This window comes from Ursus americanus, chromosome 33, assembly GCF_024610735.1.
Source record: "Ursus americanus isolate L20-20 chromosome 33, mUrsAme1.1.p, whole genome shotgun sequence".
NCBI lineage: Eukaryota > Metazoa > Chordata > Mammalia > Carnivora > Ursidae > Ursus > Ursus americanus.
The window spans coordinates 6,002,568-6,029,874 of record NC_142159.1 but is presented as its reverse complement, the minus strand read 5'-3'; the positions used below and the strand labels follow the sequence as shown (position 1 = coordinate 6,029,874).

At 49.4% G+C, this 27,307-nt stretch overlaps 1 protein-coding gene and 1 long non-coding RNA gene across 3 annotated transcripts in view; one reads left to right on the top strand and one right to left on the bottom strand.

Annotated features, from left to right (window-relative positions):
* Positions 1 to 27,307, bottom strand: part of PHC2 (polyhomeotic homolog 2) — a 109,958-nt gene that overhangs the window by 47,741 nt on the left and 34,910 nt on the right. For both annotated transcript variants that reach the window (XM_087858613.1, XM_087858612.1), the window contains exons 2-3: positions 3,863 to 4,075; positions 992 to 1,150 (exon numbers count right to left, since the gene is read on the bottom strand). In XM_087858613.1, coding sequence (XP_087714739.1) covers positions 992 to 1,150; positions 3,863 to 4,021 — 318 coding nt within the window. In that variant the 5' untranslated portion in view covers positions 4,022 to 4,075. The remainder of the gene's footprint in view (positions 1 to 991; positions 1,151 to 3,862; positions 4,076 to 27,307) is intronic.
* Positions 8,155 to 13,496, top strand: LOC148107211 (uncharacterized). The gene is made up of 3 exons (XR_015722812.1): positions 8,155 to 8,980; positions 9,980 to 10,086; positions 10,735 to 13,496. It is a non-coding gene; the product is annotated as an uncharacterized LOC148107211 (long non-coding RNA).

Below are 27,307 nucleotides of genomic sequence, written 5' to 3'. Positions count from 1 at the left end.
GCGGTCCAACGCCTAGAGTCAAACCCTCGTTCTGCCTCATCTGTGTGGCCTCAAGCACGTGCCTCAGTTTCCTCTTTATAAAGTGGGGATAATAACAGAAGCGACCTTGTAGCATCGAAGACAGGATTAAACAAGGCAAAGTGCTCAGATCGTTAGCTAGGATTGCTGCCTATCCTCCCGGGTCTCTGTAGTGCCCTGCTCCACCCTGCGCTAGCAGACTGGGCCCGGGCCCCACGAGAGACTTCTGCACGGGCCGTCTGGCATGCCCAGCCTGCCCCCTTCCCCGTGGCCGGCTTCTCAGCCTTCACGTGTCAGCTTCCCCGTCAGTCCAGCAGACAGACCGCCCCCGGCCGTCCCACCTGGGAGGACAATGCTCTTGTCTCCCCGGCCGAGCCAGCTGTACTCTTTCAGAGCGCTTATGGCAACTTAGACATTGAGCTAGCTTGTCTCCTTGTCTCTTGGGGTATCTGTTCACTTGCTCTCGCCCCACTGTGAGCCCCAAGAAGGCAGCGTCCACAGTAGCCTCAGCGTCTGACATGCACCGTGGCTCAGTGGGCGCACGAGACTTGTGCTGAATGAAGGAAGGAATTAGCTCCTCTCGGCCACCGGGGACAGACAGGAAGCTAGGTGGGCAACGGCCTTGTCTTGCGGACACCCCCTCGGCCCCTCTCCATAGTGTGTGGTGTGGTGCCGTGGGGAGGGGTTCTCCCAGCCCTTCCTCCTGGGGCCGGCTGGGCAGGGAGTCCTACCACGGCCCTCGCGGGGCCCTGTGAACCTGGGCCAGGTGCCGAACCTCGCTCAGACTCTGTCCTCATCCGGCCAAGGACCGTGACCCTCGTGCTGGCGCACAGGACTTCTGTGAGGGTGCACTCAGAGAAGGCCCTGGGAGGGGGAGGCACGCTCACAGGGCCTGCCCCTCCCGCGCCCCCCGCCCCCCGGGCCCCACGGCCTCTCTCACCTGCTGCACGGCCGCCCCCACGGCCTCTCTCACCTGCTGCACAGCCGCCAGGCTCTGGAGCTGGGCGCTGCTGAGGTGCTGCTGCTGGAGCGCGGCCGTCTGCAGCATGAGGTGCTGCTGCTGGGCCGCATACATCTGCTGCAGGTACTGCGCCGCCGTGCTGGGCTGCCGGTGCAGCGCCTGCTGGATCACCTGCGGGCGGCAGGGGAGGCCGTGCTGTCACCCTGCCCGCGGGGGACCCGCCCCTTCTGCCACAAGGCCTTGTCAGCCCCATCTCCCCCTCACTGCTCGGGCGGGGCACGCCAGGGCGGGGACCACCGCTGGAACGGGTCACCAAGCCCCAGGGAGGCGGGAAGACGGCGGGCTTTCCCACCGCGTGCTTCTCTGCCCTCGTCCGTCCTGCACACCTTCGGCTCGTGCGCTCCTCTGCTCCTCCCCAACTCCATCTGCTTCTGTGTCGGCCACCCGCTTGGGGAAAGTCACAGCAGCACGCCGCCGCTCTGACCGGCTCTGGGCAGCGGGGAAGGCTCAGAGAGATAGCAGAGAGCAGGGAGAAAGCCTCCAGGGATGCTGCGTCCCATGCCAGGGTTGTGGGCCACTCCCCCTCCCGGCCATTCTCTGTCCCCAGATTCGGGGTACGGGAACGCTGGATGGTGACAGCAGGGGAACAGAAGCCCAGTAAGGCAGAGAGAAGGAAAGGGGTGGGAGAGAGAGGCAGCTCTGAAGAGGGGCCTATTCCGGCATCAGCAGCAGAGCCAGCAGTGGAAACTTACCCAAGAGCAATACCTTCCCGGCTGGGGCTGCTACCTTCTGTCCCCAGGGTCTACCCCCAGCTGCTGGAGAGTCCTATCAGTCCCTTAGAAGAAGGTCCCCTTGGCCTTGGAGAGCAGGCCAGTACCACAGGGATGATGCATTTCTCTTATACTCTTTCCCTCCCCCTCTCCGTCGGTCCCTCTTTCTGGCCACCGTCACCATCACCTGGCCTTACTGCCAGGTGGGACTTTCAGCATGGGACTGGCTGGACCACTGTCTCTAGGGAGCAACAAAGGCTGTCCTTGAACCCCCCCCCCCCAGCTCTTCACTTGGTGTCCCAAAGCCTCCCCTCACCCCCAGGAACAAAGAAAAGTGAATGCCTTTCATCCAGCCCTGAGATGTGTCCTCTTCTCCCAAGCCCCACAGACATTTCTCCTCCCTTCTCCTTGCCTGGTCACCCTCCTGCCATCTCTTGCCACCTGATGCTCCATGTGGGCCCTGGCCGGGCTTTGGCCCACTTGCTACCCTTAGTTCGGCTGAATCCCCGGCCACGGGGCTGCTCCCAACCCTGGGTCCTGCCCCCAACAAGCAAACTTCCAGTCTGGCTCTCTCTGGCTTAGCCTGACTTCCAGGGCTTGATGGCTCTAGAGCAAAACCATCCATGGGCTCAGGTTTAGAGTTCTGTGAAAACAGGCTAATATCACAGATTCCTCATGGGCTCTGGGGTCTCCCGATCCCCCATCCCACTCCCCTTCAGTGTTCTCTCTCCTCAGAGGGTCCTGGTTTATATAAGCGCAGTTCTGTCTGTTCCTTGTTCTCTCCCAGAATTCTTTCCTCTCATTCCCTTTACCTCGGCCTCTCTATTTTCCTTGGACTCCTGAAAGTACCTCCCCACAGTCCAGACAGGAGTAGTAGAGACACTGTGGCCCTCCTCACTAGAGGGCTGGTGTCAGCGTGTGGCAATGGCAGGAGCCCTGAACGACCCTGCTCGGGTGCACAACGAGACCGTGGGGGATTCCATCTGCCAGCACAGGAAACCCCAAATCCCTTGTATCTGGAGTTGTGATGAGGGGTGGGAGGACGGCACATCGTAACATGGGCTGCTAGAAGCTGTGCTCACTCATGGTCCGCGGGGCTGGGGAGAGGCTGGGTGTGGGGGTGGTAAGGATGGGTGCACGAAACATGGTTTTTCCTCCATGGGAGGCAGAGGTAACCCGGAGAGGGAAGACTCAGAGTATCTGCTGGTGTCTTCGGACTCTCTCGCTCTCTGCTGTGACCCCTCCTCCACCCCCTAATCTGGGCCAAGGGCCAACGCAGGACGAGGTCACTTGTCTGGTACATCTGGCCACTTGCTGGATTAGCACAGTTCCTTGGGGTGAACACTGCTCAGCAGCAGTCTCTGTCTTATCTGGGGACCTCACACAGACACAGGGGTGCGGGGAGAATGAGGTTCAGCTTTTCTTGTCTTTACCTGAATGACCTGGACAAGTTACTACCTTCTCTGAGCCTCAGTCTTCTCAGTTATGGACTTGTACCTGGAACACCCATCTCCAGCTGGCGGAGAAGAAAACCCCGCAGTGACTTTTGTACCGTGTGGGGCACAAAGCGGATGGTGAGACGTGGGCCCCGCTGTGTGGGGAACCGTGTGTCATCACCTGGAAGGCCTCAGGAACGACACTTAGCAGACCGCTGCTTTAGGGAGATTACTTTAGGGTTCCTTTCTGGTCCTCTAAGAAACTTAGTTTTTTTTTTACAGGGCAATGGTCCTTCAGATAGTGGGTCTGGGTCATGGCTGAGCAGCTCCCGATTGCTTTTTCTGCTTGTTATTTTTACTTGTTCCCCAGCCCCCTACCCCCTTCACACTTTCACACGCCTGTCCTCCCAAACAGCACTTTGGGATCTGAATCACCAGGTGAGATAGGAATTTTCCAGATCTGCGAAGCATTCCCACTCTCCCTGAACTCCCTTGATCGGACCCGTCTAGCATCACTTCTCCTCTCACTGTGCCTAAGTGTATATCCACGAACACACTCCCCGATGCCCATTCTAGATTCCACAGCCCGGTTGCTCCACCAGACCACGCCAACATGTCCTCCCGGCTAGCCCCAACACGATCCAGGAATACGATCGCTAGATCAGCTGGAATCATACCTGCACGGTCTGCCGGTCAGGAATGCCACTGTACACAGAAATCTGGGGCCCCGTGGGGCGGCCACTCCCCGCGCTGCTTCCACTGTTGCAGCCACTGCTGGCGCTGCTGGCGACGCTGGCGCTGCTGGACGTATGGGGGACTGGCAGCTCGTTCTCCATGGCCTGCGCGGTGGCACAGTCAGGGCGCTCCGAAGGCAGAAGAGCAGGCGGGTGCTGGGAGCAAAGAGGCAGAAGTGAAATGTCACACGGATGCTTCCTAGAGAACGCACATGCATGCCTCAGCTTTCCATCAGCCTGGGGTGGGACCGCTTCTCCAATGAGGCCTGAGAGTAACCTGCCACCAGAAGGACAAGGCCAGGTGTGGTTCACTAGGTGAGATCTGAAATCAGATCTGCCTGATTTTAAAGTCTATGACCTGGGGGCGCCTGGGTGGCTCAGTTGGTGAAGCGTCTGCCTTTGGCTCAGGTCGTGGTCCCGGGGTCCTGGGATCGAGCCCCGCGTCAGGCTCCCTGCTCAGTGGGGAGCCAGCTTCTCCCTCTGCTTCTGTTGCCCGGACCCCCCCGCCCCAAGCTCTCTCTCAAATAAATAAGAAATCTTAAAAAAAAAAAGTCTGAAGGAGCTAAAACCAGCAAAGGAGGCGGATTTCCTTCAGTGGCCTTCCTGCCAGTGATCTGAGGGGTCATCTCCCCCCCCCCGCCCCCGTCCAACTCTTCACCTTTGGGGTGGAGAAACTGGGCATCAGAGAACTTATTATTTGTCTGTGTGTATATAGCCGATTAATGAAAGAGATGGGATTACAAGTCTGGAGAGAACAGAATGAGAGAAAGAGACAAATGAGGCCATAAAATGAGCTGGAGTGTGTATCTGGTTGTGTCCTTCCAGGCCAGAAGAGCTGCCACTGTGTTCGGGGGTCTCTGTTTTCTCGATGAGGTAGTTAGTGGGTGTCCTCTGAGCCAGTGCTGAGCAGGGCGCTGCCTCAAGCAGTGTGGTTAAAACTGCAGGTTTGGGAATCGGAAACACTTGGGTTTGAGTCCTGGCTCTGCCACTTACTAGCTGGGAAACCTTGGCAAGTCCCACTTCTCCAACCTTCTGTCTCAATCTGTCAGATGTGAGAATACATGAATTGGTGGGGGAATCAAGTCAGATAATGATACAAAGTGCTTAGTAGAGCGTCAGGCAAATACGGAGGGCTCCAGAGCCCTGGCTGTTGTACTTCTTAATGTGGTCCCCAGTCCAGTTCCAATACATCAATCCTCTTCCAAGGGGGAACTGCCCCAGCCTCCTGGAACCTTCTGTCCCAGTCATGAAAGGGTGGCCGGAATTCCCTCAGGGGCCATCCTAGGATCTGGATTCAGAACTGGAAATCACATGTCCCCTTGAGACATGTGTTGGGGAGTGAAGGGGCTGGGAGGGAAGGAACGGTGGTGGGAAAGGCACACCCAGGTCCAAGGTCAAGTTCCCCTCTTTCTTCTTTCATGCCATTCCTAAAATTCTCATTTCTATATATGAGCTTTTCCTTCTACCTATTCTTTCCTACATCTAGAAACGACACTTGTCATCCCATCATAAACACTGAACTCTCTCCTTGCAGATTATGCCAGTTTAAGAAATGAAGAAAATAATGTGATTTTTCATACCGACGAGAGCATTGGTTAGTACCCAAAACTAAAATAGCCATTAATGTCCTATTGTCTTCTTCCCAACGCTGCCCAGTGTGGAGGTTGTCAACATGCCCCAGGCTGCCTTCTTCTGACCGTGGGTTTCACTTTGTGTGGGTAAAGGCTAAAGGACAGGAACGTGTGGGTCCTGGGTCCTTGAGCAGTGATTTTCCTTAATGTTTGAATGTCTGCCTTTACCGCCACAGGGCAAGGCTCTTGTCATGAGTTCCCTTTGTTCAGAGCTGCACTCAGTGCCGGGCCTCCTTATGGCCATCACTGTGGAAGATTCTTACAATGATAACGATGCAGGAATCAGTGAAACCACAGAGTCAACACATATTTGCTGGGCTCTGCTCAGTTGAAACCTATCTTATGTGCTAGGGAGGGACAGGTAGGCTGGGTAGGAAGGAATTACAGGCATCATCCCAATCTTGCAGAAACCGACAAAATAGTTGTAGAGACAAGGCTCAGCTGAAATTTCAAAGATCACCACCAACAAATCAGAGTTACGTTCAAACACAGAATAGCCCATAAAATCCCAAAGCCTTCTTTTAGTTAAATGCCTCACCCTCCCTTTCCCAAAGTGTTGACCAGGATTGGGTTTCAGTTCTTGCTTGCATTCGGCCCTAGGAAATTTCAATGGAAGTACTTATAAACTTAAAACATAAAATGGGAAAACGGCAGCAATCACAGCAGATTAAGCATAGGAGTAATCGACACATCCTGAATGATGGAGCCTCAGCTCTATTTTATTTTCCTCTTGCAGTAGCTCGGGCAGATCTCATGTACACTCCGTCCTTGTTGAGAAATAAAACAGCAAAATCCTAAAGAGACCATGGCACTCCTGCATAGAAAAACTGCACAGGCAAGGACAGCAACTGCGCCTCATGCTGGGACGGGACTCTGCGACACGGGGACAGACACAATGTGTTCCCTGAACTCTCTTACCTGCGTGTCTCCTTCCTTCTGCTGCTAAGCATGCCTTTCCCGTCTCTCTTCATTCTTGCATTCTTGGCTTCTGCACCACCACCCCCGCCTTTGCCTTTTCTGCCTCATTAATTTTTGCCCCTAACCCCTGGTGTTCCAGTTCCCCGTTCTTGTTCCTGTCCCCTGTCCCTATCCTCGTCCTACCTCTGCTTCCCTGCCCTGGCCCCACCCCCCTCCAAAGGGAGGATCACACTCACCTTGATTGCGCTGTGGCTCTGGACTCTTCTCTCTCTCTCTCTGGAACACGTGCATGCATCTCCCCCTCCCCCTCCTCTCTCTCTTACCCAGATCCCATTGATCCCGAGTGGTTGCTCCAGTTTACTGTAATGAGCTCTCTCTCCCCGTTCCTGACCTCTGCTCTCTCGCAACACTGTGTCCTAGCCCTGCTCGCCTGCCCTGCCCATGATGGCCCTCGCTCTGCAGCTGGCTCACTCTGGGTCTGCCTCCCTTGCCTCCCGTGCTCTAGCTCTCTCTTCTTTCTTGTGCCTGAGGATCTCTCTGCCCAGTCCTGATCCAGACTATCCTCTCGCCTTCATTCAAGTGCATGCTCTAGATAGTGCATGCGCCCTCCCTCGCTCTCCCTTCTTCTCCGTGCCCCCCCCCCCCCCGGGCCAGCACTCCCTGTTCTAGCTCCAGATTCTGATAGCTACTGCTGTCTCTCAAGTGTATGCTCCCTCTTTGGCTCTCTCTCACTCACTCATACAAAGCAGAGGAGGGAAGGACAGACTGCCTAGGAGATTGGGGAAGACTTAAAAGGAGAAGTAACATTTGAGCTGCCTGAACCCACGCTTTCTCGCTCTCGCTGCATAGCGCTGCCCTGAGCCACCTTCCACTCCTTGTCAGTCACTTCTAGAACCTTTCGCAATCACCAAGTTCCTGGTTCCCCCCAGAACTGAACATCTATTGAGCACCTACCACATGCAGGGTGTTCTTGCTAAGTACTGGGAACAGACGAGGTAGAAGACAATGGGTTCTCATTTTAAGGCTTTCGCTTTCGTGGGCATGTCAGAAATGGTGAAACCTAAAGCCTTTTGCCCCAGAAAAAAATACATAGAGACACGCAAAAACGTACTTGTAATTGTAGAGGTTAATGAATCCTTTGAAGCCTGTCCATTAACTCTGGCCTAACAAGCTCTGCTTCTTAGCTAGGTAGAAATTGGGCCGGAAGTACAAATTTGAAATATTATTCGCTACCATATGCCAAGTTCCAGATGAGTGACTGAGACAACATTTGCCAGTGTTGAGAAAAGCGAGGTGTAAGGAACGTGTGCAAAGTGCTAGATGGACAGTGGAGGAAGCCCGGATTCATGCTGCTGCTGGATAAGCAGTCACTGCTGTAAGGCGAACAGTGCCCAGCCCCTCCCTCTGGGCATTCTCCAGTGGCTCAATTTTCCTAGGAGAGGCAATGCACTAAAGGAGAAAGGGCATGGGATTAGAAGGTAGGTAACCCTAGCTTTGGGAATACCTGTCCAGTGTTGCCGTCGTTCGGCCTTGGGCAAGGCAGGCTCTCTCTCTGAGTCTTGGTTCCCTAATGTGCAGCATCGGGTAGTAATAATACCTGCTGGGTGGGAGTAGGGGTGGGGGTATGTGCGTGAAGATTCATCTCTGAGCCTCATTCCACTATTCTAACTGTATACAGGCAAGCCTCCGGAGACAGTGCGGGTCTGGTTCCAGACCGCCACAAGGAAACGAATATCACAATGAAGTGAGGCGGATGAACTTTTTGGTTTCCCAGTGCACATCAAAGTTACGTGTACCCTATACTGGAGTCTCTTAAGTACGCAACAGCAGGATGTCTAAAAACGTAATGTACACACCTTACTTAAAAAATGCTTTATTGCTAAAAATTTTTTGCTGACCATCATCTGAGCTTTCCATGAGTTGTAATCTTTTTGCTGGAGGAGGGTCTTGCCTGGATGCTGATGGCTGCTGACTGATTAGGATGGGGGTTGCAGAAGGCTGGGGTGGCTGCAACAATTTCTTAAGATAAGACAACAGTGAGATTTGCTGCATCGACTGGCTCTTCCTTTCACAAACCATTTCCCTGTAGCGTGCGATGCTGTTTGATAGCACTTTACCCACCGAAGAACTTCTTCCAGAACTGGAGGCAATCCTCTCAAACCCTGCTGCCGCTTTATCAACTCAGTGGACGTCATACCCTCAATCCTTGTTGTCATTTCAACCATCTCCATAGCATCTTCACCTGGCGTAGATTCCATTTCAAGAAACCACTTTCTTTGCTCATCCACAAGAAGCAATTCTTCATCTGTTCAAGTTTTATCATGAGATTGCAGCCGTTCAAATATAGTAATGAAAAAGTCTGAAGTCTTGCAAGAATAACCAAAATGTGACACAGAGACACAAAGTGAGCAAATGCTATTGGAAAAATGGCACCAATAGACCTGCTTGACACAGGGTTGCCGCAACCTTGGATTTGTAAAAACCACCGTATCTGTGAAGCATAACAAAAGAGGTACGCCGTATTCCATGGTGTGAGTCTCCTCTCATTGGGTGGCTCTGCTTTCCTTCACCAAACATGACATGCTCATGATTTCTTCTGCTCTTTAATTTTGATGAACTCCAGTTTATTTTTTCTTTGGTTGCTGCCATGTCTAAGAAATCATTGCCTAACCCAAAGTTAGGGAGATTTACACCTAAATTTTCTTCAAAGTGTTTTATGTAGTTCTTACATTTTAAGTTTTTAAATTTATTTTATTTATTTTTTTCAAAAGATTTTATTTGTCAGAGAGAGAGAGAGGGAGAGAGAGTGAGCACAAGCAGGGAGAGTGGCAGACAGAGAGAAAAGCAGGCTGAGCAAGGAGCCTGATGTAGGACTCCATCCCAGGACCCTGGGATCATGATCTGAGCCAAAGGCAGATGCTTAACCAGCTGAGCCACCCAGGTGTCCCTTAAATTTATTTTAGTAATCTCTACACCCAACATGGGGCTCGAACTCACAACCCCGAGATCAGGAGTCACATGCTCTTCCAACTGAGCCGGCCAGGTGCCCCTGGAGTTCTTACATTTAGGCCTTACATCCATTTTGAGTTAATTTTTGTATATGGTGTGAGGTACGGGGACAACATTATTTCATTTTCATTTTTTAAACTGCAGTAAAAAATACATAACATTTGCCATTCACAATGTTGTGAAACCATTACCACTATCTACTGCCAGAACTTTTTACCACCCCAAACAGAAACTCTATAATTATTTAGCAGGAACTCCTCATTCTCCTCTTCCCCCTGCTCAGCTCGTGGCAACCTGTAATCCATTTCCTGTCTTGTCTAGATATCTCATGTAAATGGAATCATACAATGTTCGTCCTTTGTGTCTGGCTTTTTCATTTAGCACAGTGTTTTCAAGGTTCATCCACGTTATAGCATGTGTCTTTTTTGGACTGAGTTCTATTATATGTATATACCACATTTGTTTATCCATTTGTCTGTTGATGGTTGTTTCTCCCTTTTAGCTATTGTGAATAACGCTGCTATGAACATTGGTGTACAAATATCTGCTTGAGTCCCTGCTTTCAATTCTTTTGGACATTACCAAGGAGTGGAATTGCTGGATCATATGGTAATTCTATGTTTAGCTTGCTGAGGAACCACCAAACTGTTTTCCCCAACTTCAACCTTTTGCACATGGGTGTTCCTGTTGTCCCTGAACCATTTGTTGAATTCCTTCTGTTCTCGGGCCGACATAATACCGCCACCAAGCTTCTCAGTATGGCATATCAACCCTCCACGACTGAATGTCTCACCTCGAGCCATTATTCAGTGACATTGGGCAAAGCCCATGTCAGACCATATTGGATTTTCAGAAGTGGAAAGGAACTGAGACCACTGAATTTGATCTCTTAATTATTAATGTCTATTAAATATATTTGAAAAGATTTCATTCATTCATTCATTCATTTAGAGCACGAGCAGGGGGAGGGACAGAGAGAGAGAGAGAGAGCGAGCCCCAAGCAGACTCCATGCTGAGTGGGAAGCCCAACACAGGGCTTGATCTCACAACCCTGAGATCATGACCTAAGCTGAAATCAAGACTCAGACGCTTAACCAACTGAGCCACCCAGGTGCCCCAATGTCTATTAAATATTTTATACTTACAAACTAATCTCCCTACATATAATATGTACATAAAAGATAATATGCATGAGTACCCACTGACCAGTTTAAGAAATCCAACACCACCATAATCTTCCTTGTTTTTCCTATGTAGAAACTGAGGCCCAGTTTCTGGGGAAGTGGCTCCCTCAAGGAGATACGGCGCCTTTGACTCTCCTCCAGTAGCATGGACATGGAAGGCACCCCCAGAAAATCTACTGGACTCATCGTGGTGCGGATTTACTCAACCAGGGGGTTGATCACAAGCCAGGGTCCTGCCATATGTCACTTTCTCAATGGTCTCCCAGTAGAAGGGAGCTTGGGCTAGAGAGAAACAGGATTAATTAGAACGTGTGGACTGGTATGGTAGCATTCAAACTTCTTCTACTCTAGTTCCTCTCTTCGAACCCAAGCTTTCAGAGTTTACCCACTCCTGACTTCTTTTTGCCCCAAAGCTCTGGTCTGTGGGATGCAAAGGAAGTGTTCTGGAGTCTCAGAAAGGTACCTGTGGACTCTCATTATGCCCCCAACACTAGGGCCTCATATTAGGAAATCTGAACCTTTAAACTTTCACAGCATCTAGGCTTTCAGCACCTTCAACACCTCTATTCAATTTCCTTTTAATTCCTGCTCTTATTTCCTCCCTTCTCCACCTTCTAACTAGTTTCTTATTTCTTCCCCAAGGCCGCCCATCCCTGTGGACTCCCACTGTGAACCACAGCCAAACCTGATTGATAGCCACCATCCAGAACCGGAAGTCTGTTTTTCTCTGGGTTCCCGCTCACTTTGTGGTGTTGTGCGAGCCCAGGCTCTGAAGGCTGTGATTCCCACTTTCGTTAATTCTCTTTTCCCAACAGCAAGGGGCTGCTCTGAACGATGAGCTGCCTGCACTCTGCTTGCAGAGTGATCTTATTACAGGTCTCTGCTGCCCACAGGGTGTGAGACCAGCAGCTGGAGAAATGCGGAGGTTCTGCCCTCCCGGGAGCCACCAAGTCTAGGGAACACTAGGCCTTTGTCCCCGGGGTCAGGGAAACCCATTTGCTGCGGATTACAGCTGCGGCAGAGGTTCCAGGGAAGTGGAGGGAAAGATACTAAAACCAGAGCTCTCCAAACCCCGAGCCTAAAGCCCCTGGGGTAAAGTGGAGTGGAGCTTTTCCTAATGGACCCAGAGACCGACAGGCAGTGAGAGGTCTAGTCCGCCCCACGAAGGCTGCTGGTATTATCGTTCCTGTAGGGGCTTGTGTGTGGAGTGTCTGAAAGGCGGGGTGATGGGGTGACCCCGTTCCTTTGCTCTGGTTCTGCCTCTCCTCTTTGGTTGCTTCTCTGCCGGAGGCGTAAGTCAGTGATTGCGGAGCGTTCAGGCTCTCTAGATGTAGGGTGGCTGGGGAGGCCGCTGCACACCTCCGAGCTGCTGCGTTGACATAAATATCCTGATTTACACCCGCCTCATTGTGCCTCTGGCAGCTGTCTGAGGCCACTGATACATTGGAAGCAGTCCAAATGGATTCAGCTCAAATCTCCTCCAAAACTTCCCTTTCTCTCCCCAATCCTCCGCATGATGCCTCCTTCAGAGTCTCCAGAAACCAAAGTAAATAAATGAAGGCTCACAAAGACGGAAATGAAGGATGAGAAATTAAAACGGATCCTAGAGCCCTAGCAATCAAAATATCATGATTTCGTTGTGAAGGAGGACCACATCAATGTAAATAAACTTTTTTGAATCCTCATTGCTTTCTTCGTAAGGTATAGAGAGGAGACTATCTCAAGTGTTTCTGTAACAAGCAGGGGAAGGCTCGCACGGGTAAGCCGTGTGGTGCGGGTGGGACGGACGGACGGATGGACGGACGAGCCTGGGTGTGTCTGGCCCCGGGCAGCTTTAGGCCCGTGGCTCTAAGACCGGACAAGCTCACGGCCCGCCCCTCCTATGGCGGGGATCGGCGCTTCTTCTGTAAAGGACCGGAGAGCAAGTATTTTAGGCTTTGCAGGCATACGGTCTCGGCCACGACTACTCAACTCTCCGCCCAAAAGCAGCCCAGACAAGTCATAAGGGGTGTGTGGCTGTGTTCCAACAAACCATCACTACTAGAGAAGGTGGTGGGCTGGACGGGGCCTGCAGCCTGTAGTCGACAGGACCCCTGTCGTGGGGCAAACTCATTTTCATACACCAGCCATGCGGCTGCCAGCAGGGGACCTGTAGCGTATTGGTTAACGGCACAGGCTTTCGTGTTAGGACGACCTGGGTTCACATTCCAACCAGGCCACACACTAGCCGTGTATCCTTGAGCAAGTTGTGTCATCTCTTGGGCCTCAATTTCCTCAGCAGTAAAACGAGATCACATATCCCTATGGAGACGTTATATGGATTAAATGAAGTGTCCGTACAGCCCTGAGGACAATACTTAGCCAACAGGAAGCATGTGATCCGTGGCAAGGGTGCGAACCCGACTTGGGATTTAGAAGCAATTCCTTTCACCTCAAATAGTGAGGGTCCCGTAAGTTTTTTCTCATCATTGGTCACAGGTCAGAGATACACTTAAAAATCTCTTTGTAAAGAGCCATGATCTGTCTTACCTGTCTAAATCTTTGTCTCTTTTTTAAAGGGTAGCTTTTCCAGAAGGATCTTGAGGAACATAAGATGTAAAGAAAGTCAGTCTCTATATTGTGATTAAGAATGTATGCCCTAGGGGCGCCTGGGTGGCTCAGTCGTTAAGCGTCTGCCTTCGGCTCAGGTCATGATCCCAGGGTCCTGGGATGCAGCCCCGCGTCAAGTTCCCTGCTCAGTGGGGAGTCTGCTTCTCCCTCTCCCTCTGACTGCCACTCCCTTTGCTTGTGTCCTCTCTCTGTCTGTCAAATAAATGAATAAAATCTTAAAAAAAAAATCCCAGAGGGTTGTTATATTAGATAAGATAATCCATGTAAAGCAGTTAGAACCATGTCTGACGCTCAGCACACACTCAATAAATGTGAGCTGCGATCATCGTCATCATTATTATTGACATTTTTATTACTCTGGACACTGCCGAATGTTCTTCAGAACGAACTTTTATTCCAGGGCCAAACAGACATGCTATTCTACTGGCTGCTCGAAAGACGAACCGTACACAAACTTGGACCCCGTTGCTCTGTTCGCTCGGCCCCTCGCTTTAAGACATTCATTTCCTTAATTTGCTAGCTCGCCATCGCACACAGTGTCCATGTCCTTCTGCCCCCACCTTACATACTGCCTGATACGGGCTGAACTGTGCCTCCTCAAAAAGAGAAGTTGGAGTTCTAACCCCCAGTACGTCAGCATGTGAGCTCAATTTGCAAATAGGGCCGCTGCCGATGGGAGTGAGGGCCTACCCGAGCGGGGTGGGCCCCTAAGCCAGTATGACTGGTGTCCTTAGACCAGGACGTCATGCGAAGGGACAGACACACACAGGGAGTAGACAGCCACGTGAAGATGGGGGCAGAGACTGGAGTTAGGCTTTCACAAGCCGAGGAAGGCCTTCAGGGGGAGCACGGGCCTGTGTACTCCGTGACGTCACACTTCTAATCTCAACGACTGTGAGACAATAATACACTTCTGTCGTGTTAAGCCACCCACTTTGTGGCACAGGCTGGAAAGAGAGCGGGTTGGGGTAGGACTGAAGATTTTATTTCCAGAGGAAAAGATATTTTTATTTCCATCAATAACCTCAAAGTTTGGATTTCTTTCTTTCTTTCTTTTTTTTTTTTTTTTTGTATCTGGTGACAAAGTAAAGTCTTGTTAGTCAATTCTTCCTTGTTTCTTCTTAGCAGAGCTATGCATTCCTGGGATTTGGGCACAGAAATCTCAGGAGCCAAGGCTATAAAAAAGACCTCTATAAAAATCTCTTCGAAGTTACAAACTTCCAGTTACAAAGTAAATAAGATCTGGGGACACACCTTACAGCACAGTGACTGCGATTTATAATACCACTCTGCATATTGGAGACTTGCTAAGAGAAGAGATCTTAAAATTTCTCATCACAAGAAAAATAATTCCGTAACTCTGTGTGGTGATAGGTGTTAACTAGACTTACTGTGATCATTTCACGATATATGCAAATATCAAATCACGATGCTGGGCACCTGACACGAATATGATGTTGTATGTTAATTATACCTCAGTAAGAACAAAACCTCTCCATCCTGAGTCTCTCCACAAAGCAGGCCCGCGTACACACACACGCACGCACGCACGCACACATACACACACCCCTCCCCTTTCTAGGACTCACCATTTTTTCACTCCGTCTTAGCCTTGAACTGGCCTGCTGTTACGTAAGCCATGGCAGACCAAAGCCAAGTCTTTCTGCCACTGCTACTTCCCGACAAGCATAACTAAGTCAGGACAGGGATCATGGCAGGCTTTCAAAATCATTGTTCAAAGGCATGGAAATTTATCTATAAATCCTTTACTAGCCTTCTTTTCTTTTTCTTCTTGCTCTACTCCTCCACACTGGGCCACAGCTCAGGCCTACTGGGGCCAGGTTGTGTGGCACTTGGGGTTAGTTTCCTCGTTTTTAGGAACACTAGCTGGGAGTGCCTTGGAAAAGCGAGGACTATACTGGGTGCCCTGATTTCCTGCTTCTCCCTGGGTATGCTCCCCCCAGAACTTATTCCAAGAGTGTAGGCTTCTTCTTTAGAGTTTCCCTTTATATCCCCTATAGGAGTTTTGGGAATGGACCTTTATAGACTTTGATGGATTATAAAGAGATAGACTGCCTGGGGTAAAAGTCTTCTGTTACGAACACTTTTGTTCTGTATGTAAGTGATCTTTTATCCATTAGGAGGCCAGTGATCTCTGGGCTGGAACTGGGAAGTAATTCTTGCCATTTATTGCTCAAGGCCAAGGGCTTTGTCTCATGTAGTCTTCACAACAACCCTAGAACACAGGGATTATTTCCTCATTTTTCCCACAAGAAAATTGAGGTTCAGAAGGGTCCCGTAACTTATCTGAGGCCACGGAGCTAGCAAATGGCAGGTGTAGGAAACCAGGGTTGCAAGTCCTGCATAGGAGGCAGAATGACCGGTGCTTCCTCCAGTCTAGGCCAATCTGGGCCAGTGAGTTCTCATGAAGTTCACTTGGCTCCTATTGCCCTGTGTCTGATAGACAGTCTCACAAGAGCCACCTCAAGCAGGGAGGTCAGTCCATGGCAAACCTGTCAACGCTGACTCTCCCAGAGCCTGCCTTGTACCCTGGCAATCATACACAGAGCTGTCACGGGGGCATGTCTCATATCTGTAGGCCTGTCCTTTCAGAGGTATTTTCGGGTATCTTACCTTCATATACAGCTGGTTCTGTTGACAGCGTTTACAAAGTCATCTTTAAGTATTTCATTGAAAAGTAATACCAAAGAAAAAGAACCACCCCACGGTCCTTTGGAGAGAAGGGATGAAGGACAGCCACCTTTCCTGATGGCCCACCATGTGCCGGGCACAGTGTCAGGGAGGCAGCGAGATTGAGAAGAAAGAGGAGGAGCGTTGTATTCAGAGAAGGCTGCTGTGATTCCCGACTCTGCCCCCGTTGGGAGACCTCAGGCAGGTTACTTTGCCTCCCTGGGCCTCAGTTTCCTCATTTGTAAATAGTGGCAGTGGTAACAGATTTTTAAGAGTTATTGGGGAAAGTAAGTAATGAAACGTGAGCAAAGCACCAGCACAGAATAGGCATTTAAGAGTTATCAGCCCCTCTCTGCCCGCTTGCTGCGCCGTTTTAGAGGACTGATTACCGAGGAGGAAGCGGGCTCTGAGCTGTAACTCGGCCCGAGACCAGAAAGCTATTAAGTGGGTCCCAGTAACCGGGGAGTGCTGTGAAAGTGGAGCAGGGAAGAGTAAAAATCTGGGCTTTTAAAAAATGCTTTGCAATTACTGGATATACTCTTAGTGCAGGCTCGATGGTAAGCTTTTCACCGGAGTCCAAATGGCCCCGTTCTCAAATCTCAGGAATTTCCTTCTTAAGAAACCAAAAATAAGAAAAAAAAAGCCCACCTACAGGTGAATCTGAAGGAAGTGATAACCAGGGTAGATGTAACCACGGAGTGTATGCGCGTGTGTGAGAGGGGTGTTCACGCGTGGGCACTCAGGTACGTGTGCAGATGGGGGAGGGAGGGGAAAGCGAGAGACTGGAAGCTGTTACCAGATTACATTCCTCGCACACCACCAGGTTCCGTGCAGTAAAAAGTGCTTTAGAAATCCAGAAAGTAAGTGATCACTAAACATGCTTCTTGGAGCTGTTTCTCACGCAATGATTGATTTATCGTGTTTGGACTGACTACATTACATTGTCCACAGGCCACCACCTTGAGGTGGAAGCTTCCCTTCTCCACTCCCTGCTCCCGTCCTCTCGGGGGGCAGCTCCCACCTTGGGCCCTCACTGCTTTGGCCCAGCCCACCATTTAGGAGACTCGGCCATTCCTCAGAGGCTTTCCCTGGCTCTGCTTCTGCCCTAGCAACTCGTCCTGGCAGCTGTTTCAGAGCTTTGGAATCACAAAGCAATTCTGGAATCCCCCAGGCCCAGCTCTGGGGCCTTCTTTCCCTCATTTGTCCCAAATAATGGCCTCTAATTGCTATTAACATTCCTCTCTAGCAGAAACATACTGTGCGTCTGTGGTCAGCCTATGATCTACTGTGACCACCAGCCTTCTGCTTCCGATTGTATTGGGAATGTCATGCTCTCTTCCATTTTATACCCATACGTGTGCTTTTCCTGTCTTAGCATATTGGTTGGCTCTCAGCTTCTTGCATTTCCAACCTGTTCTGTTACTGTGTGCAGGGGAGAAGGATCTCAGTGGGGTAGATGCCCCTCCAGCTTCCACTCTTTCCAGCCAAATATGACTTTACGCTACTTCTTTGCTCGTATTTACGAAACGTAGGTAGCTAATTTTGATAGCTAGAATAGGCAGAAGTAGGACTACAGAGTGGAAATTGTAAGGAGACAGATTCAACTCCGCAGAGGAAAGTACTCACTGATGACTGGAGTTGGGAACAAGTGGAGTGGGCTATGCTAGGTGGGGGTGTGCTAGGGGGACGGAGGGCTGTGTGAAGCGAGTCTCCAGTGGGTGGAGGTGAGCGGCGGCAGACAGAGCAACCATGCGGCAGGTGTGATGCACGCATCCATGCCTCTGGGTCTCTTTTAACACTGCTAGCATATAATTCCATGAAAACCTACTGGATGCTAGAAACCCACCTGAAATTTTAAGCTCTTTGCCTATTTTTAAACTCTCCCATTTATGAATATTCTAAATGCGAATCTTGTTTGTCAAACTGTAGGATGGCGTCTAAATGGTTTCCACCATTCTGGTTACTAATGGAAAGAATAATCTCCATTCATATGAACTTCCTGATTCTTATCATCTACTCAGATGGAAGAAACCACTGGTCTTATTTCACGGATGGGGCAGCCACAGAGTGGCTTAGTAGGAAAGCTGATCTCTTCCGGATTCCCAGAACGCTAATTAACTACCCAACTAGCTCACCCAACCACCATCCATCTCTCCACCCTTCCCATGTTTACTGAACAATTATTATGTGCTTGGTACTGAACGGAATACAAAAATGATTCAGATATTGACTCTTCTCAAGCAGCTAACAGTTTAAGAGGAGAAATAAGAAAAGTACATAAATAAATACAACAGGAGTAGGCAAACTTTTTCTGTAAAAAGCCAGATAGTAAACAGTCAGGCTTTGCACATTACATATGGTCTCTATTGCGCATTCTTATTTGATCCTCAACCATCATGCTACCCCCACCGCCACCATTTAAAAATATAAAAGCCACTCTTAGTTCTGGGATCTTACATAAACAGATTGTGGGCTGGATTTGGCCTGTGGGTCCCAGTTTGCTGACCTTTAAACATGTAATAAGGGGTAAAGTGATAACCTTTGGTTGAATCAGTCAGAAGTTTTATTTGGGGTAGGTCTTTAAAGATGGTTTGATTGAGGCTTTGGAAACGGGAAGGGGGTATGCTGGGTGGAAGGAGGGCAATTACACATGAGCCCCTGTTTTCTATTTTTTGAGCAGAGGTTTTCAAAGAATGGGCAGTATCACCTGGGAACTTATTAAAAATGCAAGTTTTCAGGTCCACAGTGCTTCTCAAACTTTAGGCTTATGTTCCAAACCTGGAGGGTTTGGAAAACAGCTTGCTGGGCCCCACCCCCAGATTCCCGATGCTGCTGGTCCAGGGACCGCACTCTGAGAACAACAGTCTTAAAGAGTATCTTGTTCTATCTGCATACAGGGCGTCAATGCTCTGCAGAGCACCAGGGTCGTTCCATTTAGTGCACGGACTCAGAAGGGGGCTTGTAGCCGCTGGAGGTTGGGTGACAGCTCTTTCCCTCCACAGCAAGAGCTCTGAGTCCTGTTAGGCTCACCCACTGAAGGCAGCAAGTCCTTGTGGGGAGCTGTGCTGTTGGGAGGATATTCCTGTCTGATCTTGGTTATTGGCATACACTCTGTCTTGCTCCTGATACATTTCTGTATTTTTACCACTGCTACACAATGGTCCTCTTGGCATTATTCTGGGGACTACCTTCTTAGATCAGGCAAAAAAAAAAAAAAAAAAAAAGACACTGCTTCTATTTTAGCATTTAGATTAAATGACTTCTAAAAAGTCAGAGTCAGACGTGGGGCTCAGAGAGGCTGGGCTGAGGAGGGGGTAGAAGGGAAAGACAAGGCAGAGAGTACACAGAGGAATCTCAGAGGAGGCTACGGGGAAGCAGACACAGGAGGAGTCATTAATCTGGTAGACAATGAATGGCAAAAGGCAATTAGCTTGCCTGGGGTTGTAGCAAGCCAATGAAGTATGCAGTATGGCAACTGAGGGTCTAGTGTAAGGGCAGGGTCATTGCTAGGGAACTCAAAAGAAGGACACGATAAGGGAGGTGAGGGGTGGAAAAGCCATCTGGGGCTGGCGGGAAGGGAAAAGGAAGCCCTCACCGTCTCCATGGGTATTTGTTAGCCAGTGGAAGTGTCCAGGTGTAGCCGTACACTTGTCAGGGTGCCACATGCTGTCACGCTAGGAGACAACCTTGAAAATGAACTAGGTGCTTCCGTGCACGTGCACACACACCGATGCGCATGCACCACACACCTGCGTGCACACACGCGTGCCCAGACCCACAGACACTAACGCTCTCTTGATAGGACTCTTCATCCACCTGCCAGGTCTAGCTGGGCGGAAAGGTAGGCTGAGGACCGCCCGGCTGAATACCGGGCGGACCACATGCCTGAACACTGGCGGGGTTTTAGCACACACAATTCCGAACTTCGGTTTACGGGGCTTCCTTCCACATTGTAAAGCACGCTTGTTTTCTCTCCGTCACACGCCTCATTCACATGCGCATTCTCACGCTCGGTTCCTCGCGGGCACTCTATAGCCACGCTAATGGATTCTTCTCTGCCTACACACGTTCTCGAGACACACTCATTTATTCATTGTCACTTGGAGTCATTTTCATGTATTAAACACTACATCCTGCTTCTAAAAATCACTTCAAATGTCAAAGTTGCTCCCATAGCTTCTGCCCCTGCTGTCTGCAGAAACTGCTAGCTTTGTCATTCTTACAAAAAAAGAAAAGGTACCGATATTGGCCTGACTGAGTAAAGAGCCCAACCCAAAGCAGATTGTCCTACCGTGGGATGCAGGTTTGTGGCTGTGGTGTCCCCGCCTTCAAGACCATCCCATTTATCTCTCTTTGTTTCACTCCCTCTCTCTTCCTGCACAACGTTGCAATCACACACATACTCCGGGTTGGAAAAAAAAAAAAAAAAGGACAGCCTAATTTCCTGATGATTATGTTGTTACCTAGCAACAGCCAATCAGGGGCTGGGCTTTTTGCCTGCAGTATTTCATGCAAATAGTTTGGAGAAATTGCAGGGTAACCCAGGCTGCTTAGTCTGTCTTCTCAGGGGACGCATTACAGAATAAAACCAACCCAAAAGGGGACTATTGAAGTCAGGCACATGCCTCGGATAGCAGGCCATCTGATCTCTTTCCCTCGTCCCCTCCGCCTTGTACCCCCTAACAAAAGCATGCAGGTTCCACAGACAGACACTCAGGGAGGCCAAAAAGTTGAAAAGAGGCTCAATGGCCACCATCCTTTACCCTGGATTTCTGTACTGGTAACTACAGTGCAGAGCAACCTCTAATACTCTGGAAACCATACCTTCCTGGGAAGGCGAGGAATACTGCACTCTCAGTAGTTGTCAGGGGAGGACATGAAGGGGAATCCTCCACAGCCCTCCTGTTCAGAAAGGAGCTACAACCTAGCACCTCTAGCCTGACCTGAGAGCCTTATCTATGTCCATGCTGGCCTATCTCACAGGAGAAAACCCACTGTTTACAACTGCGTTCTTCCTGGTGCCAACCGGCACGTCCTCACTCAAATGTTCGAACCATGAGAGAAGCCACATCGCTCACGAGACACCACCAAGAGATGTTTCTGTTCTTGTTTTCCCGGCAAGTATGGGGCATTTGACGCAAAATGCTGTCGGGACCCCTGCATACCGACTTTCTGTAAGGTCCAGGGGCTACATCACTCAGATCTGGACTGGAATAAAAAGTGGACTCGGAAGACAGTGTCCAGGTTTGTCTCCTCTGGGAGGGTGGGCCAGGCTTCAGATGGTAGGAATCAGATTTCAGTGGTTGCTTCTGTTGTTGTTGACTCAATGCTCAGTAATCCAGCATGAAGGCAAGAAAAGACTGTGACCTCAGCTGCTGGATAGCTCCTCACCGGGCCCCTAATACGGACTCCAGCAGGCAGGCTTGGGAAGGTGTGTTGTTGGCTACACAGGGACAGTGCATAGAAAGATCAGGCCAAGTTACCACCGGGATGGAAAACCAGTTCAAATCCTCTATCTTATTGAATTGTAGCTTTTACATTGTGCTAAGACAGAGATGATTATACTCCAATCATTATAGAAAGGTGGTGACAGCTCTCCAATATTTGACACTCACAGACTTACCATCCAGAGCCATATTATAGAATACCCCCCAAACAAACAAACAAACAAACAAAAAACAAAAAACAAAAAACAAAAAAGCCCAACAGTCAATCTGCCTTTGTTCAGAAAGGCAGAGTTAAGGAATCCCACTCATCTGGAGCATTGGATAAGTCTTCCCACCCTGGTCTACAGTGAATTTCAGAAAATTCTTTGAGTCAGGCACCTTTATCCTTATAACCTCGGAATACATACATAACCCCCTTTTACAGAAGAGGAAACTGATGAGTGACTTGCTCAAGCTATATCGTGATGAAGTAGCAAAACGAGGATTAAATAGCAGGTGTTTTTACTCTAAAGTCTGAACTGCAACGTCCAGATCACCCCTGATCATGCCCAAGTCCTTTTAGCAATAAAAATAAAGGGGAAAAAAAGAGGTCAGCAACAGAAAGCCACCTTTCAAAGTAAAAGAATGGATTTTTTTTGCATTTATTATAGATCCCTAAAGCTGTTTCATGTGGTGTTAACTGCTAAACCGTCAGTGACTCATCCCTCTTGCTGCATATTTGAACCACCAGAGAAGCATGTCAGAACTACGTCTGCCCGAGTCCCACTCCAGACCAATTAAGAATTTCTGGGGGCTACAGGGGAGGCAAGTGTTGTTTTGTTTTTTTTCAAGAGAGAGAGAAAGAGCTTGGGGTGGGGAGAGGCAGAGGATGAGAGAGAGAATCATAAGCAGGCTCCACCCAGCGTTGAGCCCAATGCAGGCTCAATCTTACACGCCTGAGATCATGACCTGAGCCAAAATCAAGAGTTGGATACTTAATGGACTGAGCCAACCCTGGCGGTGTTTTTGAAGGGCTTCCTACGAATAGCATGGCACTTTGGAAAATGGTCTGGTAGTTTCTTTTATAACTAAATATACATCTACCTCCATTCCCAGGAATTTGTTGAAGCAAAATTAAAACATATGTCCACAAAAAGACTTGTACAAACATGTGGCTGGCAGCTTCATTCATACGAGCTAGAAGATGATGGTATATCCGTACTACGGAATACTACTCAGCAATAAAAAGGAACAGAAATTGATATTGGCAACAAAATGGATGAATCTCAAAACTGCTATGCTGGATGACAAAAAAACACAACCCTATACAAGAGTTCAATCTGAGCGGGTCCATTTCTATGAAGTTCTAGGACCAGGAAAAGTTAATCTATGGTGGGAAAAATCGGAGTGATGGTTGCCTCTGCAAGTGGGGGTGGGGGTGGGGATCGGGAGGGACTGGGGAGGGGGCACGAGGGAACTCCTGGTGAGGGCAATGTTCTAGATTCCGACAGGGGGTTGTTTTACGTTGCTGTGCTCACCTGCCAGAACTCACAGAACGGAGTACTTCAGATTTGTGCCCTTCACTGTAAGTAAATTTTACCTCAAAAAAAAAAAAAAAAAAAGAGAGAGAGAGAAAGAAACAAATACTGAACTCTAATGACATGTATGCTGAAGTGTTTAGGGGTGAAGTACGCTGATGCTTGCAACTTACTCTGAGATGTGTGACAAGATATAAGACGGACTGCTGAGTGGGTAGATGGATGGAGAGCTGGACAGGTACGGGGTAAGGCAAGCATGGCAAAACGCAAACTGTAGAATCTAAATGCACGTAATATTCCCTGGGTAATTTTTCCAACTTTTTGGTACGTTTAAAATTTTTCAGAATAAAATTCGGGGGGAAGCTCCCCAGGTGATTTCCAATGAGCAGACATGGGGATAAAAGATCAATTTCAATTCTCTTAGTTGAAAAGGATGAAAAGAATAATGCTGTGCCCCTAATTTCCAGAGATGACTGTAATCATAACCCCCCCACCCCTCACACACACAACGAAAGAAAAGAGAAAGAGTCAGAATTCCTGGAGTAAACGTTCAGGTTGAAATAAGACTTCTAGGGTCAGGTGAAATCTTGCAGAGACACTATGGCCCGCTTCACACTGTGAGTGTGACTCATGTAGGACACAGCACTCAACGTACGGTTTGATGGGACAAAATATTTGAAATCGGGACAGGTCTGGAAAATCTGGGCAATATTATACTTATGATCCAGAACTAAAAAACTGTAACCCAACCTCAGCCAATATGAGGGTAAAGTGCTATTCACCACTCTGTATATGGCTTAAAAGCTCCTAGTTCGCACCTGATTCTCCTCCAGGGCTTACAACTCTAGTCTTCTGACTCTGTAATTTCCCTAGCTCCACGTCCCCCTGGCGGCCCACAGATCCACAGGGAGAGTGTGGGGTCAGCTATTTAGGGAGGAAGAAGCTGGTGTGTGGTGCCCCATGGGATATAAGTGGACAGCTGATTCCAGCAGGGTGGGGAGAGGGCGAGGGAGGGCAGAAGGGAAATAGTGCCGTCAAGGGCAATATGGAGGGAGCCCCTAGTCCCCGAGCTGCCCCATTTACTCTGCATAATTGCTTCATTTCCACTGGCAGTGTATCTCAAAATGAATTTCATTACTGGTGCCTTGGATATCATATTGATTACCAGTTTCATCGATTCTTATCTTGCCAATTAGCATATAAATTAGCCATTTGGGGGAGGCATTAGGCAAAATTGAATTTTCTCCTTAATCTTCTTTCAGAAGGTAAATGAAAATGGATGTGGCCTGTGAAGGCCCATGGTCTTCCTATGACACAATCCACGTGTTTTCCCAGCTGAGGAACCCTCTCGAGGGATGGAGAAGACTCATGGAAGAAGCCTTCCTACTCCATGACTGCTATTATGGCAGTCAGAACCCCTTGAGAGTTATCAAGAAAATCTGGGACTGAGGACAGGTCTGCAAGTGGAGACGTGTTTCCTTGGAAGAGACACTGAGCTGACAGCCAGCAGTGTCCGTCTCCCACATACACAGAAGAGGAGCAATCCCTATGGTGTCGTCTTCCAAGGCTGGAACCCAGAACACCATTCTGCTCTTTGGTTTGGCGGCAAGATGAGGGGTCTGGGGCCAGAGGGTCTGGGTCTGCCTGGGAATGCCTGCTGTGCCAGCTGTGTAATCTTAACCTCTCTAAGGCTTAGTGCCCTCATCTGTAAAATGGGGATAATCACAGCACTGACGTCACTGGGTAGATGTGAGGATTGAGAGAGAGGCTCAGCCCAGTACCTGGCACACAGGAGAGCTCACAGAATGTCAGCATTCGGGGTGCCTGGGTGGGTCAGTTGTTAAACGTCTGCCTTCAGCTCAGGGCGTGATCCCAGCGTTATGGAATCAACCCTGAATCAGGCTCCTCCACTGTGAGCCTGCTTCTTCCTCTCCCACTCCCCCTGCTTGTGTTCCCTCTCTGGCTGTTTCTCTCTCTCTGTCAAATAAATAAATAAAATCTTAAAAAAAAAATGTCAGCATTCTCCAGCAGAAAAGAATCTTAGGAGAGTGGATGCCAAGGGTTCTCGGAGGGAGCTGCTCAGCTTCAAAGTAATCCTTACTGCTCCAAACTCCCAGGTGCTTTGTCCCTAGAACAGTCCCTGTCCCTTAGTCATAGACCAGTCAGGCCAGCTCAGTCCTCAGATCTCCCCAAGCTCACATCATCTGGGAGCAGGTTGAAAATGCAGAGTCCTGGGGCGCCTGGGTGGCTCAGTTGTTAAGCGTCTGCCTTTGGCTCAGGGCATGATCCCGGCGTTATGGGATCGAGCCCCACATCAGGCTCCTCCTCAGGGAGCCTGCTTCTTCCTCTCCCACTCCCCGTGCCTATGTTCTCTCTCTCGCTGGCTGTCTCTCTCTCTGTCAAATAAATAAATAAAATCTTAAAAAAAAAAAAGAAAAAGAAAATGCAGAGTCCTGCGGAGAACTGGGACCTGTGGAATCAGCATCTGCATTGTAACAAGATTCCCAGGTGGTTCATATGCAAATTAAAACTCAAAAAGCACTGTTTCAAGTCATCCCCTGTTATGGGCTGAATGTCTGTGTCCTCCCCAAATTCCTAAATTGCAACCCTACTCCCTAGCGTGTTGGCATTAGGAGGTGGGGCCTATAGAGAGTGGAAGGATTAGATGAGGTTGTGGGGGTGCAGCCCTCAGAAACAGGATTAGTGCCCTTCTAAGAGCTAGCCAGAGCTTGTCTCCCCTGCTCGGCTCTCTGCCCTGTGAGGATACAATCGGAAGTCGGCCGCCTGCAACCCAGAGAGGGCTCTCATCAGAACTGCTGACCCTGGCACCTTGACCTCAGACTTCCAGACTCCAAAACTCTTAAGAAATAAATTTCGGTCTTTTCTAAGCCACCAGTTTATGGTATTTTGCTAGAATGGCCAAGGCTAAGACATCCCCTTCATTAAAGACTTGCATGGTCAGAGAAGGAAGGGCCTTGGAGATTGACCTGGTCAAACCCCACAGCTCAGAAAGCTAAGGCGGGTCACCTAGACTCAGTCCACGGCAGAGCCCGGATGAGGCTCCTGTCCCCTGACCCCGAGACTAGCCCAGGTTCCGCAGGCCCTTCCTGAGGCTGCTGCCTCCAGCGGCAGAGAGGTTCTGCTCCCTCCCCCTGCAGTGGCTTCCGCGGAGGAGGATCCCCCCAGCCTGAGATGCATCCTAGTGAGCTTTGGAAGGAGGAACTTTGGTTCCATCTGGACTGTGGGGGGGTGTGTGTGTGTGAGGCCTGGTTACTCAGATGACCTCAGCGGAGGATCCTGATGTGATGAAGGAAAATACTGAAGAGCATTCTTCTCACGCTTCATAACCTCCGTGAACTCCTGCCCTCTGAACTCCAAATGCCTCACGTTAGGACCCACAAGAGCTCACAGTGACGCCCCACAGAGGGCAGCAAGGTGGCCGAGGGACTTGGTAGCTGGGAGACAGGGCAGGAGAGGCCTGTTTTTCACTGGCTACCCTTTTGTTTCTTTACCATTTTGTTCCCTATGCATGTTTTCAGAAATTAGTTCGTTAATAATAATTTAAAAAAAGAATGCCTCTGATCGAAAAGCGATGAAAAACAATGGCCCATCTGGCCCTGCCGTTACATCATCTAGCTCCACTTAGAACTGTCCTGCTTTCTCTCTCTCTCCTCCTGGAACCTGCCAGTTTACAGCCTCGTGGAAGACTGGAACACACAGTGGTGGGAAGATTCCGAGGCCGGCCTGCAGATATGGACTCTGATCTCGCCTTGGGGCTGTGAGCAAGATGACTTTTTTCCTCATTAGGTTGTGAAGTGCTTTGCCCACTATTAAATGCTACTAAGAGTAATTATGCTTTTTTTTTTTTTAAAGATTTTATTTATTTATTTGACAGAGATAGAGACAGCCAGGGAGAGAGGGAACACAAGCAGGGGGAGTGGGAGAGGAAGAAGCAGGCTCATAGCGGAAGAGCCTGATGTGGGGCTCGATCCCATAATGCCGGGATCACGCCCTGAGCCGAAGGCAGACGCCCAACCGCTGTGCCACCCAGGCGCCCCAAGAGTAATTATGCTTTAAACCCACCTCCGCCCCACTAAATCTTGGCAAGAGGAAGGAGAGGACTTGCCCCCAACAGGGTTTTCACTAGACCTGCATTAACCAGGCAGAATGAAGGGGACGAAGCCTGTTATGAACGTAATACGCACGGTCTCATCCCATTGTTGTGAATTACGTGTTACTGGATGTAGAACTAGATGGGAGGGTTCATAGCAAAATGTTAATAATGGCTGCTTGGAGTGGTATGGTCACTGCTGATATTTATTTTCTTGTTTGTGCTTTTCTTTATTTTCCAAATTGTCCATATTTTTTAAATTATCTGGGC